Here is a 16,864-nt window from a genome sequence, read left to right as displayed (position 1 = left end):
CTAAAGACACATTTAGTTGGGACTGGCACATATGCTTTGATATCTACCACTCCTAACCTTCAACATAAAACTATACTGTACTATACATGTCCGTTGCTGAGTAATTCAAACTCTGAATGCCTGTGACCAGGTCACACTAAGGCAGAAGAGATCATATACTGGTGACTGCATGTCTGCCTCCTTGGGAAGGCTCTCCTCCATGTGCCATTTAATACTATCCCATTGTTTTGACTTTCTAGGATGAATGTGACAGGCAGTATCAGAAGCACAGGGTGACCGTCCAGCACGGGACCGTCCTGCACGGGAACACAGGCTCAGCAAGATGAAGGAATTGGGCAGAATGATGATTCAGGAAAGAAATGTGAACTCAAGGTCCATGTCCTGACTCACTCTGATTGGATCCTGTCATTGCCTGTTGACTTCCATCATCTCTGCAATAGTCGTATGAGGCTATTGAATCACATCTCGTGACAATATCTAGTGGTTTTGTATCATAAGAACACCATACGTTGTAGGGATGATAGGTACACGGTGACTGGGCGTTACATTCTTCTGTCATCTCAATGTGCAGAAACATTTTCAATCTGGAATGTATGTTCAAAACTGAAGGAATGTTCAGATTAATGTTCCAGTGTAAGCCTACAGACTGTGCAGTGATCTCTACCCTCTAACAATGCAACCACTTTTTAAGGTTGGTTTTTAAATAGATTCTCCTCATATTCTCATACACAGGTTCCTTCCCCACCCCATGGCTTCTTAATGGTGCAAGATTTTCCATGACATCTGGTCTCCGTGTCAACAACCATTTATAGCATATCAGCTGCAATGAACAGCAACTGTGTACAAGGTTGGTTCTGTGTTTCATATGGATCTAAAAGCAATAGCTTTCAGAATGATGTAAATACTTTGAGATTATTAAAATATCTTAAAGGACTTAAGCAAGTTATGCAAGCACCTTTAGACCTGGTGGAAACGTTGGAGTAGAAAACAAACAAACAAACAAACAAACACCCCCCAAAACCTCAAGCCCTAGTTTATAAAGGGAGATGTCCCAGAAGACGAGTCCAGTTCCTGTTGCTAGATTTCTTAATTTCTCCATCTTTTGGAGCACATAAGTGTGTGTGTGTGTGTGTGTGTGTGTGTGTGTGTGTGTGTGTGTGTTTGTGTGTGTGTATGCATCTGTATACATACAGGAGTATTTTGTTCCATTACTCTCCCCTTTTTGTGATGGAGTCTATCACTAAACATGGAGCCTAGTGAGTGTCTAGGTTGGCTAGGTTGGCTAGCCATTGAGTCCCTGAAATCCTCCAGTTTCTTCCTCCCAGTGTCTGGATCATAAGAATGCTGTACCAGGCTTTTATCTGGGCCTTAGGGATCAGGAATCACAGGTTCCTTAAGCTTAGGTGGTAAGCACTTTAGCCACTGAGACAATAGAGTGGTTCCCACAATAGAGTGGTTCCTGTGGTGGTTTCAATGAGAATAGCCCCCCATAGATTCATAGACTTGAATACTTAGTCACCAGGGAGTGGCACCATTTGAACCTGTTAAGAGTTGTGGCATTATTGGAGGAAATGTGTCACTAGGGGTGGGCTTTGAGGTTTCAAAAAGCCCATTCCAAACCCAGAGTCTCTCCCTTCCTGCTGCCTATAGATCAGGATCCAGAACTCTCAGCTCCATGTCCAGCCCTTGTCTGCCTGAATGCCACAATGTTCCCTTCTATGACAACAATGGACTACACTTCTGTACTGTAAACCAGCCCCAATTAAAGGCTTTCCTTTATTAGAATTGCTGTAGTCATGGTATCTCTTTACAGCAATAGACCACTGAGTAAGACAGTGCTCACATTCTGTTCTGATGGCATAAAATGGTTTGTTTTCATAAGTAGTCTATTCAGTAGGTACTTTAAGAAACTCTTGATAGTACATTTAAAAAGTCTTTCAAAATTCTTTTTTTTTTTTAATTTTAAAATCTCAGTAATCCAAACAGAAGCTAACTATTCTCTGCTTTGGGATATTTTGGTTGGTCACTTTTTCTTTTGCCAGAGAAGGTGTGAGCTAAGGTCCCAGGAATGAACTCAATGGAATTTTGCACAAGCTGAACAGCTGAAACACCATCTTCTCTCGATCCATTTGTATACTGGTGCAGGCAGTTTTAACTTCCATTTATTTGTTTGTTTGTTTACTAGGACTGAATTCCTGATTTCATGTACTGACATCAGGGGACTTCTGGGTGATGTATACACTTGGGTTTTCAATCAGGAAACCACACTTCTGGTGTCATGCACTGGCAGGCAGATCCGTTAGAACTCTGCATCCCATTCCTGTCTCTTACTGTATATTGTGAACATACCTTTCTGAGTTGAATGAAAGATGCAGAGTGTAACTGGTGTGACTGCCCACAGCCACTGCTTCTCAACAGCCTCACATATCCTAGATATACAATAAATGACAGAATGTCCCCTAATGTATTGGGTTCTCACATGCATTCCTTCTAAGATTGCTAGAAAAGTGCTAAGCAGAAATGATTGTCCTTTAAGCTCTAATCCAAAGATGGATCTGAGGAAACAAGGACAGCAGTTTGTAACTACTCAAAATTTAGAATTCACAATGTAATGTGTCTACTACACACAGCTGACAAAGACTTACTGAACGCTTTGCATTATTCCTGAACTCTGAAAACTAATTTCTTTCTACTCCAATCATAAATTTATATAAGGTAGTCATAAACATCTCTAAAATTAAAGTGCCCACCTGTCTGTCTGTCTCTTATCTATCATCTATCTATCTATCTATCTATCTATCTATCTATCTATCAATAATCCATCTATCCGTCAATCCAACCTATCTAAAATCCTTCTATCTCTTCACCCATTTACCCTTCATGCATTTGTTTACTTAACTCCATGATGATTCTTCTATTCCTTGCTACTCAGAAAAGAGGCCATTACGAAAGCCACTCTATTGAGGGATACCCAGGGCTTCACTTTTCAGCTCATAGCTTCAGTTGTGTCATGACACTTCCTACTTTCCCAACTACACTATAATCTAATCATTACTGTTAGAAACTCTGATCTTATCTAGATATCAATCAATGGCCCCACTACTAGATACATAAAATACTGTTGGACATAAAACAGATGTCCAGTGAGAACAACCGGGTGGTGACTATCTCCTCCCTCAATCTGGAGCCGGCTCCTGGTTCTTTCCACCAGTTTGCCTGCTGTACCTTAGTGTTGGTTCTGCATGCTTATTATTATTTTGGATCTTATAGATTCTAGAGGTTGGCAGTTAACCAACTATTTGAAATGGTAAGTGTCATTGCTCTTTTAACATATAGTTATCCTTTTTTATGGATAATCTATTAAGATTGATCTTACATTATAAATGTGTTTTATATACATTTATTCTTTTGTTTGAAATTTATCTAAGTTGAAGAAGTATGTTCCAAGCCTTGGTTAGGTTAAGATTCTCTGCTAAGCACTGTGGAATCAGTCACATAGTTGTTGGTATAGGAGTGCCTTAAAATGTACAGCAGCCATAAGTACCTTTGATAGTGGTAATCAACATACCCCTGCTTATGCTTTTCCCTACATGATTTAAATGAACTAAACCGCATGCATTCGGTATCTGAATTCTATGTGAACTAACATACGAGTCAGAATAAAGAAATACAAAGAGAGGGTGTAGGAACTGTGAGGGAAGCTTGCTTTGAAGCCTGGTGATGAAGGTCTTTATATTTGAGTACATTGATAAATGTGGAACTTCCAGCAGTTCACTATCGTGTAGAATGTATTCATTTGGTTAAAAAAAAAGGCACACAATGAAGTCAGAAGTCAGGGGTCTAACACATATATACACACATACAGTGCCTTCATTGTATAAGCTGTAAACTCTACTGTAAAGTCTGTTAGTACGATTAGGAAGTGGTCTACTGACAAGCAGAGAAGCAGACTCTGTAGAGTCTGTCCAAGTCATCAATTTGGTAAAACTAGGTCGGCAGTTACAGAGATTACAGTAAGTGCTCTCAGAAGTCCATCTCCATCCTTTCTGAAGATCAGAGAGATAGGAGGAGAAACCAGGGTACGTGGCACACCATTTCCTTTGGTAGTGAACTTTGCTTGGATTTTTTTATTACTAAGAATAGTAATAGTATCTTATGTCAGAAAACTGCTTCCTTTACAGGCAATGGTCCAGGCCACTGTCATTTTTGACTTTCAACGTCCAGTTTTTGAAGGGCTTAGCTAAGTTTATACACGTAACAGCAAACCCGTGTTCCGAACCCATAACGTTCGCCATAAAATTAAGGGAAGAAGTTTCTCACTTTTTATGTCTGGCTTCAGAATACACATATGGTCACATCAATGCAGTAAAATGTTCCATGTGGGTGTTAAGAGAATCTGATAAAACAGCATGAATAGTAAGCATATCCACGCCAGCCCACCGGATGGGTAAGAGGTCCAGTGGGTAACACAAAGGGCCTCTGACTGCTCGCTCGCATGGCCACTAATGAGTTTTTGACCTGGTTGGCCAGGATAGAACTTTTCAAAGGCACACATAGTTTTTCTCTATCCTAATAGGTATATGTGGTAAGCGTTAGAAAGTGTGATATCCTATGCTGACTCACCCAAAGCGAACACCCTCAGCCAGAGCTTTGCTTGATACAACTCAAATCCTCAAAATCAACTGAAATTAAATAAGATTCTGGGGGGGGGGAAGGTCAAAGTTCTGGTAAAAATCATAACTTCACATAATAATTTTGATGCATATTTTCATTGAATAATAAGTAATAAGTACAGATTCGCCACTTACTACAGTCCCAGAAGTGAGTGTGTGTGTGTGTGTGTGTGTGTGTGTGTGTGAGAGAGAGAGAGAGAGAGAGAGAGAGAGAGAGAGAGAGATGGCGTGGGGTCCAAGTCCTTCTACTGAACACTACATTGTCTCTGTACTGATGGGCACGCTGGGGTTGCAAACAAAGGACCGAAACTACAATATACTGTGTAGTACATCAGCTTCTCTCACCGCACCTGATGGTTTTATTTCATTTACCATTGTAAATTTCACTGTTTCTCAAAAATATCAAAGGTAAGCCTAAAGTTATGAGCAGACTGGAATAGAAAATTAGTGGAAGACTTCCCTAGCCCGTCTCATTCCAAATGACCTAAAGTTTTCTTGTTCTCAGTGGTAATGGGAATCACATAAACTCTTACAAGCTAGTGGGGTCCCTCTGAAAAAATATAGACCTGTGATTGATATGCTTGCTCTGATACAATCTCTTTCCTTCCTTATTTTTAAGAGACCTCAGTATTTTTATTTGTAGAAATTCAAATAAAAGAATCAATAAGCCTACAGTCCTAGAATTCTAAGAATTAATAGGAGGGAAAAGAGTTCAGGGCTCAAAATGGCACTTAATCACTGAACCTAAGCTGTGTTAATACTTTTTAAGATTATTTATATAATGTTAGATATATAGTATAAATGTAAAATATCATGTATGATCAAAGTGTACTGAAAATCATAAATCTTAAAGTCAAGTTAAATTCCATGCCCATTCCCTGGGGTATGGAAATAAAGCACGTTACTTATTGTTAACGTTAGCAAACTATTCCTTTCTGAAAGACAGGAATTTATCAGTTTCAAGGATATGTTAGGAGCTGAATGGAGGCTGTGGTAGAGGAAGCACTTGGATTCATGTATGGAACGAGTCCACATATTGCTTGAGTGTTTGCCTTTCCGGGCATAACTGCAGCTGAACAGTCATTAGAAACTGTGTGGCTCTTTCTTCATCTTCTCCAACAGCTTTACTCACCTTTAGGTCCCGATGGACTACGCCCATCTGATGGCAGTGTAGCACAGCCTCCAGGATCTGCTGAATGCAATGACTGCATGCAAACACCAGGGGGCGTGTGTTAGTTCCCAAGCTTACACTCACTGTCTGTATACCCTCAGAGAGACCGGGTTAGAGAGCAAAGCTAGCAGACAACTTGTGTTGTGGTTGACCTCCTTCAGTAATAGAAACACATTGCTCAAGGAGAATGACTACTACCTCGGAACAGTGAGGATATGACCAGCCAAGAGCCATGATGAGAATCTATGTGGACAATATCATTTTGTTCTAGAGCTCATTTCCTGGTTATAAATTCTTCCAGAAAACGAACAGGAACACAAATGTTATCTCTGTAGTTGTGGTATGCTATCACTTTATCCACATAAAATCTTTGCCAATTCTTTCCCATTTTTCAAGTATGGTTCTAAAAGTCCCAATAGCACACAAGGCACCATTGGATTTAAGTGAGGACGCGTCATGAATTTTTGACAATCATGGACTTCTTGAGCTGCATGCAGTCTAGCTGGCAATCATTACCCTTTGCCTGGGGTTTGTCAGGCTCAGGTGAGCAATGTGTAGCCAGTCGTCCTGCTTCAGCAACCCATGGCCTCAGAACAGAAGTGGTGTTTAAATCTACAGGCGGACATACATCACAGACCAAGTTCATTCCAGGCCAATGCTGGACAATTCAGGAAAGCCTGCCCTCTAATCGCCTCTGGTAATTTACTGCTTGGAAACGGCGTGCCGTATTGATGTTGTTCTTCCCTTCCTGCTATGATGTATATGTAGCCTGTAGATGAGCAAACTGAAAAGGCAGCATGCATTGTCATTCATTATTCATTTCAAGATAGAGTTGGGAAAGGCATTTTGAACACCATTTGAAATGCAGCCCCCCGACCTCTGCCCTTTCCCCAGAAGAATAAAACCAAAGAAACTTCTTTGATTCAGATTTATGGACTCCATATACTGACCTTCAGGTCCCTGTGAACTATGCCATTTAGGTGACAATGATTTACACTCTCTAGAATCTGTTGTATACAATGACTGCAAAGATACAAGGGCAGAATGGGAGGGAGAACATTTTAAAGGCACATAATCACATTGGATTAAAAAAAATAAATAAAATGAAGGTTCCAACAAAACAAAACAAAACAAACAAACAAAATTATATTTATTCACACTTTTCTTAGCTTTACACCAGCATTTAAATAACGTTGAATAAAGCTAAATCTGATTTTTACTAAAATGACATCCAACATAGAATTTGTGACATAGTCAGACAAAACAATTTAAGCTGTGCTTCCTCTTGTTGGTCTACAGATAAAAGCAGAGGTGAGAGAAATTGAGGTTCATATTCTGAAAGGAAATTGGATGCTTTAGTTCCCAAAATGGTCTGGAAAGATTATCTAGAGATGCCCAATTTCCATGTGCTTGTCATACACAATCCAAACTGTTTGAGATCTGAGGTCACAAGCAAACGGGTTGAAACGAGAGGGTAGACACAGACGAAGTGGTAAGTGAAACAGGGATTTCAAAAAAAGAGGAAGGACACACGTACCAGTGATTTAGAAGGGGTGCTTCCTGTACGACACAGGGATAAGAAAATGAATGCAAGCTCCAAGAGGAGACGGGGGAACAAAGTTGACCCATGACATAAAATAAACTGCTTACTGTAAGAAGACTCTGGGGAGGGGCAGAGGAGCTTACAAAGAAGTTTAAGATCCTCTGGGGAACTGGTAACTGTGAACTCTATTTCCACCCACCCACTCTAGAGAAGGACCCTTTACTTATTGCCATGTTAAAAGGCACCAAGGATGCTACTCTTACTAGACGCTTACTAATTTCGTCAGCTGCTAATCAGATTAGAGTAAATCTTTTGCCTGGCAGCCCCAAGTCCCCAATAAGCTGTCACCTGACACACAATAACGCAGAACACACCACACTGACACGTCTTTGTACACATTGACTGTGCAGTTCAAACCCAAGTACAAACTAAAGGGTGTCCTCTGAATCAAGGAAAAGTGGAAACCTGATAACATTATCAGCCACTTGGATGACATTCTACAGCAAATTACTGAACTGCATAAAAGCAATCACTGTCCCATTCTTAACAATACAAATATCAAAAATGCCCATGACAACTGTGATTTTTTGGCTCCAAATTGGTTGATATGGCCACCTAAAGCTGCCTCACTGAAATGCATCGACTGCATAGTTTATTTAGTCACTCCTCATTATTTTTAACTGTGTGGTTCTCTTATCTCAATGTGAATGCCACACTGTTTTGTAATATTTCTGTTTTGTCTAACACTAAAAATAACATACTTGGTCTATGGCAAAAATTTTTAAAAATTAATATTAAATTAACTATTATCCTCTTTATTAGTGAGGATGGATTTTAGTCCTAAGTTCTTGAGGGCTAAAGCCAATGAAGTTTTAAAAGGTTGCGAGGAGACAGCTTCTTCATGGTCGTATCTGGCAACAGAATTATTATTGATTTCATGTGGGATGTTTATCCTAAAATTTTTCTAGAATTAGGAAAACTTGTGGGCTTTGTCTTGTTATTTAAACTTCTGGCCACCATTTAAAATCATCTCTGGTTCATTTCAACCACAAGTGTTCAAACAATATGTTTATCATAACTTGAAAAGGTAAAATAGTTAAATTTCCTCTACATGTCTTTTTCCTTTTTAGATGTATTTACTTTATTTTATGTGGGTGAGTGTTTTTGGCATGTAGGTATGCACACGTGAGTACTTGGTGCTCAGAGAAGTCAGAAGAAGGCATCCAATTCCCGGCAACTGGAGTCACAGGTGAGCCACTATGAGCTATGAGCCACTCTGTGGGTCGTGGGAAATAAACCTGGGACTTACACAAGAACAATAAGTGCTCTTAACTGTTCAACTGTCTCTCCAGCCCCAAACTTACCATCTTCATTGATATCATCATTAAAACTATTGCCCATCCATAACAAATGGGCAATTAGCTGTTTCAAACCTGCTCTAGATCACTTTTCTTGGAACAAATGTGAGGATTTTAAAACTAAGGATTTATTCATCGGAGGACAGGCTAAATAGAATTTGCTTCTAACAACAAAATGTCCATTACATATTACAGTGTAGTCAGGTACAGTCACATGCACAGAATACCATAAACACTAGTATTACGCCAAGAAAATGTAGTGCCATAAAACCAAGAAAAAAATAGAAGTTGAGAACTGACTTTTTGAAAAAGTACTTTCTTTATTCCTATTTTTAATTTAAGACAGTGTTTCAACTCTATAGCACAGCCTAGAATTCTTGACCTTCTGGCCTCCATCTCTAAAGGGTTGGGTGTATAAGCAGTGGCGATACTTAGGCGGAAGGTGAGCTTTTACATATCATGTCTTACTCTAGAGGAACTTCAATATCAGCTGAGTGTTACTGGGCATCCCTACATGGCTACAGGTTTGAGCAGCCTGGAGAGCAGCAGAGATGGGGGCAGATGGCCAGTGATTTACTTTTCAAACATCAATTATGTTACATTGAGTCAATTGTTCCTCATTAAATTTTTCACCGTAAGTGAAAACTATAGAATACAGAAGAATTAACACCAACAAGTCTAACTAAGTCATGGTAAGTAGATTAATACCATTTTACTCCAAAAGGATATTTGAGTAGCCTAGGAAATTTAAAATTAGATAAGATGCTAGCCCCCTGTAAAATTTCCTTGAGCCTTTTGCTAACTAACAGAATTGGGAAGTTACTTGTGAATTCTCAGAAATAGCAAAGTAAATGCTTTTCATATCTGCCTCCCAATGGTTATAATGATATGTTCAAAGTGTTGCATGCTAAAAGTAACACTGGAACGGGGACACTGAGGCCCTCTGATGTCTGGACCTCCTTGCTGACAATACATGTGGTATTGCAGTAGAACTTCCTGTCATGAGATGAATGCTCTGCCCCACTGGTACAACAGCCATGGTGGCTACTAAGCCTTCACAACATGGCTAGCACAAGTGGAAATCTACTAAAAGTACGACTTCAAACAGATGTATAGTTTTTCTTTTTTTTTCTAAAATTCTTCCTGGAGATCTTTAAAAAAGAGAAACTTCCCTGATGACTTATCATAAAGAGAAGTCCAAGGTGGTAGTGTGAGACTCTCAAAGACTGGGTCATAATATACTTAAACTGATACAACTGCCTATAGAATAAGTGTCACCAATGAGAAGGATGAGGAGTCTTCATCTTGCTCAGGGCAAGCCACTTACCTGGCATCAGCTTCACTGTAATATTCTCTTGCCACTATGTCTTCAAACAGTTCGCCACCAGTCACTCTGTCAACACAAGAGGAACACATTTAAGAATGAGAGAAAGGAGTTAGGCATGAGTAAGTCTGTAGTGTTCATACAGACTTCTTTTCCTCATGCTGGTGTTCAATGATAAATTAAACACAACACAACTATTTTGAAACATGACATATAGTTTCTTAGCACTAAGATTTATATCATCAATAGATCCAGAAATCATAAATTTTCCATATTTAATAAATATATATAGCAAAATCTCCTACATAAAATGGTTTCTAAGAAAGTCATCATTTTAGTTTTATAGATGTTAAGGTCTGACAAAATTATGCCATTGATTAGCAACATTTTATAAACAGAGATATGCACATAGATGCTAAGTAGGTTAAAAGTAGCTCTGAAGTCTGTTATGTCTCTGTGTATCTCTTTAGTTTTATGTGTGTATTATTAACATGTAATTTTTTTTCTTTTTCAAAGGTATTCAAAGATATTTTCTAAAAAATTTGGGATAATATAACATTGATAAATAAACTCTGCTTTTCATATTATGTTAAATCAAAGTAATTTCTTGATATTGGAAATATTTCTCTCCATTTAATACAACTAATAGTTATTATATTTTTGTATGTGTGCACACACATCTGCATGTTTTAGGTTAATTCTAGAAGAATTCTTGTAGGTTAAAGAGCACCCATTAAAACTGTGGGTAGCAGTGAAGGCAAGCTGCTAGCATTTGTTATCAGTGAGTGAAAATATCTATCTAGTGAAGAAAAATGGTATCTCATATAAGGATGAATGCTTTTACTCTCGGTGAGATGGGCCTTCTCTTAGTATTTATGTATAACTCCTTCCTCTATTACACTGTGTTTGGGTTTTAAGAGAAGGTTTCAATTCTGGGGTGCCTTTTGTAACTAGTATCTGTTCACATGGTATATCACACAGCTTCACAATTCAGGTAGACAGGTTTATTCTCGACAAAGTGGAGGCCAATAGCTACAAAGCATCTATTGCAGAATATATTACACTCTGCCCGGCCCAGCTAGCAGCCACTGCCAGCACAGCCTTTCCCTAAAGACACTGCCAATCACAAGCCTTCAATCTTCAGAAAGGCATCAACTGATGACATAGAGTCTTGTGGGCGATCTTAGACCATGATTATACACTTCCTTTTGTTCTCTCCGTTGCCTGCCTGGCTTCCCATGTTCTGGAACATCATGATAGCACTGCATTCCCCCCAATAGCAGCACTCACACTCTAGGGATTGGAGAGTGGAATCTGCATGCTCATTGAAACACTTGGGTAAATAGCTCCCTCTTCTCTTCACTGCATTGTGAGTGCTTTCAATAAGGGTGCCACTACTTCTAATCGCTAGTTTCACCGAAACATTATACTGACAACAATCATCTGAATTTATGTTTTCCCCACTAAAAACCATAGTACATGTAATTTAATTCACTATTTTTATTTGTTATCAATAAGTGAAAATACCTATTTTTCTTTCAGATCCTATAATAATGAAATTACAATGTACTCTAGAGAAATTAATTAATCTTTCCACACTCATTCCTTCTTCTACTTAAAATATTTTCCCCCTCTAAATGGAACAGCAACATACATGACAAATGTCTACAAAAAGAAAGACCGGAAGTTAGAGCAAAATTTGCTGTCTTAAAGGGAATCTGTTCTCATATTCGCATTATTGTTTAATAGAGCACAAAATTAACCTATTGCATTTTAAAAAAAATTTAGTGTGCTATGCAAAGTTTCATAATGCCATAAATTAAATCAGTTCCATGAATAAACTGTTAGATTAATTGAACAATTAGTCATTTATGAATAAAATAGTGCCAGCGTTCTACTATGATCTGAAGCATATCAATTATAGATTTGAATCATTAATTACTGTTTATAAATCTCAGAAATGTTAGGACTTACAGGGAAAAGAATAATTTACTACTCAAAATAGGATGCTCTGTGCATAAAAATGACAGATATTTGCTGCTCGTATTATTTAAGGTGATTTTGATTCATGCTGTATTCCTCCTCAGAATTAATTATCCTTTTGTTTCTAGTTCATATGAGTTTACCTAGAAATCATTACAAGTAATTTCATCTTGAGTGAAATATTTGTAAACTTTCATGAATAATACAGCCCTGACTACAAGGTAAGGCGGTGGTGGGTATGGTTCAAGATGGGGTTCCAGAAGGTAAAGTTCAGCCATAGTGAGTCAAAGAGCAGATTTGGAGTTGAGAATTGGCTCCCCATGTTGCAGAGCCAAAGCCAGGAGTCTTGGGCTGATGTTGGAAAGCAGAAAGCAACACCAAGGCCCAGCTACCCACAGGGAAGAGGCAATCTTGTTAAGCAGGACCAGAATCCTTCCCACTAGTAAGAAGTTAAGCCCCCTTCATGTGTCAAGTGCAAAGCTAAAAGGTGAATCCCAGGAGCTCAGCCCAACAAACCTGAAACTCAAAGCTACAAATGAGAGTTCTCGAGACACATAGACCTTCTGTTCACTGGGTTTGTTTTGTCCCATGTGTCTGGTGTTCTTTCATCTAGTGGCTACAGCAGAAGTTTGAGGCGGCAGCTGTGAATGTGACACGTTCATCTGTGCACATGGCACCCAGCATACTGCCTTCCATGCTGTTGAACAGTGAAAGCAGACATTCACTGCTACTTCCATGTGTGCAATGGATTAAAATATCTTCTCCCTTTCACACAGAGAAATCCAATGGGACCGCATTTAGAGGTAAGGACCTGTGGAAGGGCATGAGGTCCTTTAAATGATGCCACAGAGTTCTCTCTCTTCCTTTCCCTGCCTATGAAGCTGTAATTAAAAAAAAAAGTCAACCATGTGCAAGCTGGATGGGAGTCAGGGTCAGAGCCAGTCCAGGTTAGCCCCTGATCTAAGACTCCCTGTCTTCAGAAACATCTGAGGTAAGTGTTTGCTGTTCAAGCTACTCACCTACCTGGACAGGGTGCTGACTCCATCTCTACAAATGTCAATTGTGTGATATTGTTTATACTTTTAAAAGGAAAAAAAAAACCACAAGTAATGAAGATTAAGGCTTTTTCTAAAGAAACTCCTAAAGAAAGGCCACTTGCTTTCTTTAGTTTGGTTCTCCTTTGTGTAGAACTTGGAAAGAATGTGTCTCTGAAAGTACACAGGATCCTCTGAGAGACTGGGCAGAGAACACTTATTTCTAAGGAGTCCACTCAATGAGCTTCCATCTTCTGACTAGGGTCTGACCATTGGACTGTGAGACTAAGGGATGGAGACCAGTCACTGGTCAGACTAAAGTTGATGAGAGCTTATTTCATGTGTCTGTCCCCAACATGGCAAGACTGCCAGTCTGGTCTCCACACTGAGTGCCAGTGTAGCTACTAAGTTCGTGTGGTTACCTGAGTGTTAATCCCACCTATTCCCAGTTACCTCAACAGTCCCCCAGAGACCTCTGAGGAACCACTGAGCAAAGGAGGCAAAATGGGAAAGGACTCAATTTCAAAGGTAAGGTATAAGGCAATGGCTACATGGGCCTAAGAATCTTTGAGGCAGAGGGTGGAAAGGAAGGAGACTTTGAATATTCAGCACTGTACATAATGCCTGGCTAGTCCTTCAAGGGAGCTTAGAAAACATTTACTCAAAGTTCCAGAATATAGAGATCAATGGGCAGAAATCAGTACCTTTTCCATGTACCAGCAATGAATCTGACAAGAAGGAAATCAGGAAAACAATCCCAGACATAGGAGCCTTACTCTCTGAAAAGACGACTCAATCAACACAGAGCAAAAACTACAAAGAACCACTCTAAACTTCCCAGCTAGAGAGACTGAAGATGTCTGTATTGAAAACGACAAAGCACTAAAGAAAGCAATTGAAGATGGAAAGACATCTCATGCTTGTGGGTTGGAGGACTTAACATTGTGAAGGCAGTTACGATATCCAACGTTACTTGTAGATTAATGAAAGCCCCATCAGAATTGCAAGAAAACTCATCACAGCAAGAGATAAAACAATCCTACCACTCACGAGGAACCTCAAAAAAAGCTCAAGTACAAAACTATAAATCTGAGTGATAAAGCGATGTAGGATGTATTACATTACCCAAGTTCAAATGATACTACAAAATGAGATAGAGTGCTCAGATACAAGCCCACGTATCCACAGTCTTCGAACTGCTGGTGAAAGGACCGGAACCATACATTAGAGCACAGAGAACCCTTCACTAGATTGGAAAGTTGAGCTCTCTTCTCTTAAGCAGCATGAAAATCAACTCAAACAAAATGGAAAAAAAAAAAAAAAGACCTAATGTTATACCTGAAACAAACTTTGAATCTAGTAGGAGAAGCCCTTTCAACTTTCAGAATCAGAGGCTAAAAGCTAACACAATAATAGCAGGAACTGACAAATGGGATTGTTATCAAATTACAAAGCTTCCACACAGCAAAGGCAACAAGTGCCATAGTGAACAGGCAGCCTACCACATGGGAGAAAACTATCATCTGACCAGGAACCAATATGCAGAATATATAAGATTAAACACCCAAAGCACAAGTAGCACAGTCAATAAATGAACAAATGAATTCAACAAGGACATCTCAAAAGAAGTGCAAGGGCCAATAAATACATTTATATACCTTTATACATTTAAATACCTTTAGCCATGAAGGAAATGTACGTAAGGTTACACTGAGGACTGTGGAGCTATTTCAGTGGCTCAGTTCATACAGTGTTTCCTGTGCAAGCATGTGGAAAAGATTTCCACCCCAGGAATCCATTTGCATCGTCAGAGCTTGGGAGATACAGTCAGGCCGTGAGGGACGGGCATGCGTAGCAGTGAATGAATTAAAGTGGCTCCCAGTGGGTCAAGTGCATGCTGACCCAGCCCAAGAGTTCTCTGGATTTGAGAATGAAAGACCAATTTTGAAATGCCTTAACTAGCTCAATGATCTAAACCTCCGTGAGGCTAGCACACACTTCCCTTATGTATTCCCAGCTCAAGGCCTTCTAAATCTCTATTTTCTCTTTGGTGCCCGTTTACATTCTGGGCAGCTGCCCCAAAGGGCTGCATTCCCTCTTTATTGGATGCTTTCTTTCCTGCAGCCCTTAAGTCTGATCCTTTTCCCTCTGAGTCATGGCGAATCTCCCTCTCATCCCTCTCCCTTGGTCCCTTGTCCCCATAATCTAAAAGTCCCACCCCATCTTTTTGCCCATCTATTGGCTGTATGGCAATTCTTTATTATCAGTGGAAGGCAGCTGGCAGCAGGAACCCTTGGGTCTGAAAGTGTGGCTTTTGGGAAATAAGACAAAGCATTAGAACCAATTCCCAACACTGGCCTATTTGCTGAGTTCTAAGCCATCTGAATTTGACTTCTATAAGCATAAAGGCCTGCACTTGTATATGTGTGCACACACACACACATACACACCTACATTAAAATCACTACTCATTTTGGTCAGAATGATTGTCATTAAAAAAAATCAGTCCAGCTACTATGGAAATCAGTATGGAAGTTCTTAAGAATGTGAAAAACAGAAATACCAAATAATCTAGCTAGATCACTCTTGGATATATACACAAAGGAAAAAAAAACCACCAAGACACACCTGCATTTAATGCTACAATGCTCACATTAGAGAAGATATGGAATCAGCCTAAATGTCCATCAAGAGATGAATAACAAAGAAACACAAGGATGCATGTATACACACACACACACAAACACACACATACTCGTAAATGCATAAATACATGATCAAGTATTATTCAGCCATAAAGAAAAAAAAAACAGAATTATGTGATTTGAAGAAAAATGGAGAGGAATGAAATGGAGATCATCTTAAGCAAAAGAGGCAAGAACCAGACAAGTATTTCATGTTTTCTTTCAAAGTTCAGTCGTGAATAAGTCATGTCTGACTATAAATGCAAAAATTACTCATTCCATTCAATACAGGATACATTTTCAGATGAGAGATTGAAATGAGAAAAAACATGTTTTATGATGCTGGAAAGAAAATCAGTTGCTTATGTTTTATTTCTTAATGAATGGAACACATATCTCTTTTTAATATAAACAAACACAGAATATTTTTATTTTCAGTGACTCTTTGAAACTTGGCCTATTTTGTGTATTTACCAAGTCTCAAAGCTCTCAATCTGCAATCGGAATTTCCGCATATATCATGTAATGTCTCTGGGCAGAGGCAGAATCAGGTCCATCAGCCTGTACTGTACCAGCTGCAGTAGCAGGTGTAGGAGTCTCAGACAAGCCCCGTGGGAAGGAATTGAACATAGGTCTAGCTTCTCCAGCAATACCTTCTCCAACTAAGATCATCTAAGTACATAAGCTATTTAGTATCTGAATAACTCAGTTACTAAATAAGTATTCTCTTATATCTCAGAATAAAAGATAACCGGAGGCTGTCCAGGTAAGCTGCTCATCATAGATGCCATGTAGAATGATAGAAATAAAAAAGGCTAGAGAGACAGAGCTAAGAGCACCTGCTACTCTAGCAGAGGATCTGAGTTCAGTTCCCAGAGCCTGTGCCAGTGAACTCATGGCCACTTATAAGTCTATCTCTGGGGAAATCGATGTCTCCAGCCATTGAGGGCCCTTGCATTCTGGAACATGGCCACACATAGATACATACATGCATAATTAATACACTTTTGACAAAATGGTTTAAGGACTTTTTTTTAACTCATCTTTGTATGGGGCAGTGTGCTGAGTCATACTAAGAATTACAGTGGACGTGA

The 16,864-nt window shown here is 39.3% G+C and overlaps 1 protein-coding gene across 38 annotated transcripts in view; it reads right to left on the bottom strand.

Annotated features, from left to right (window-relative positions):
* The window catches only part of Camk2d (calcium/calmodulin-dependent protein kinase II, delta), a 250,840-nt gene that overhangs the window by 68,675 nt on the left and 165,301 nt on the right, over window positions 1-16,864 (bottom strand). For 24 of the 38 annotated variants that reach the window (XM_006500823.4, XM_006500829.4, XM_006500819.4 and 21 more), the window contains exons 5-6: window positions 10,073-10,138; window positions 6,795-6,867 (exon numbers count right to left, since the gene is read on the bottom strand). In XM_006500823.4, the coding sequence (XP_006500886.1) occupies window positions 6,795-6,867; window positions 10,073-10,138 (139 nt within the window). Of the gene's footprint in view, window positions 1-5,805; window positions 6,868-10,072; window positions 10,139-16,864 lie in introns of all 38 variants that reach the window. The other 14 variants (XM_017319420.2, XM_017319417.2, XM_017319415.2 and 11 more) reach the window with 3 other exon arrangements.

Source organism: Mus musculus, chromosome 3 (genome assembly GCF_000001635.26).
Source record: "Mus musculus strain C57BL/6J chromosome 3, GRCm38.p6 C57BL/6J".
Lineage (NCBI taxonomy): Eukaryota > Metazoa > Chordata > Mammalia > Rodentia > Muridae > Mus > Mus musculus.
Note: the sequence above shows the minus strand (reverse complement) of the source record. Positions and strands in the feature narration are given on the sequence as shown.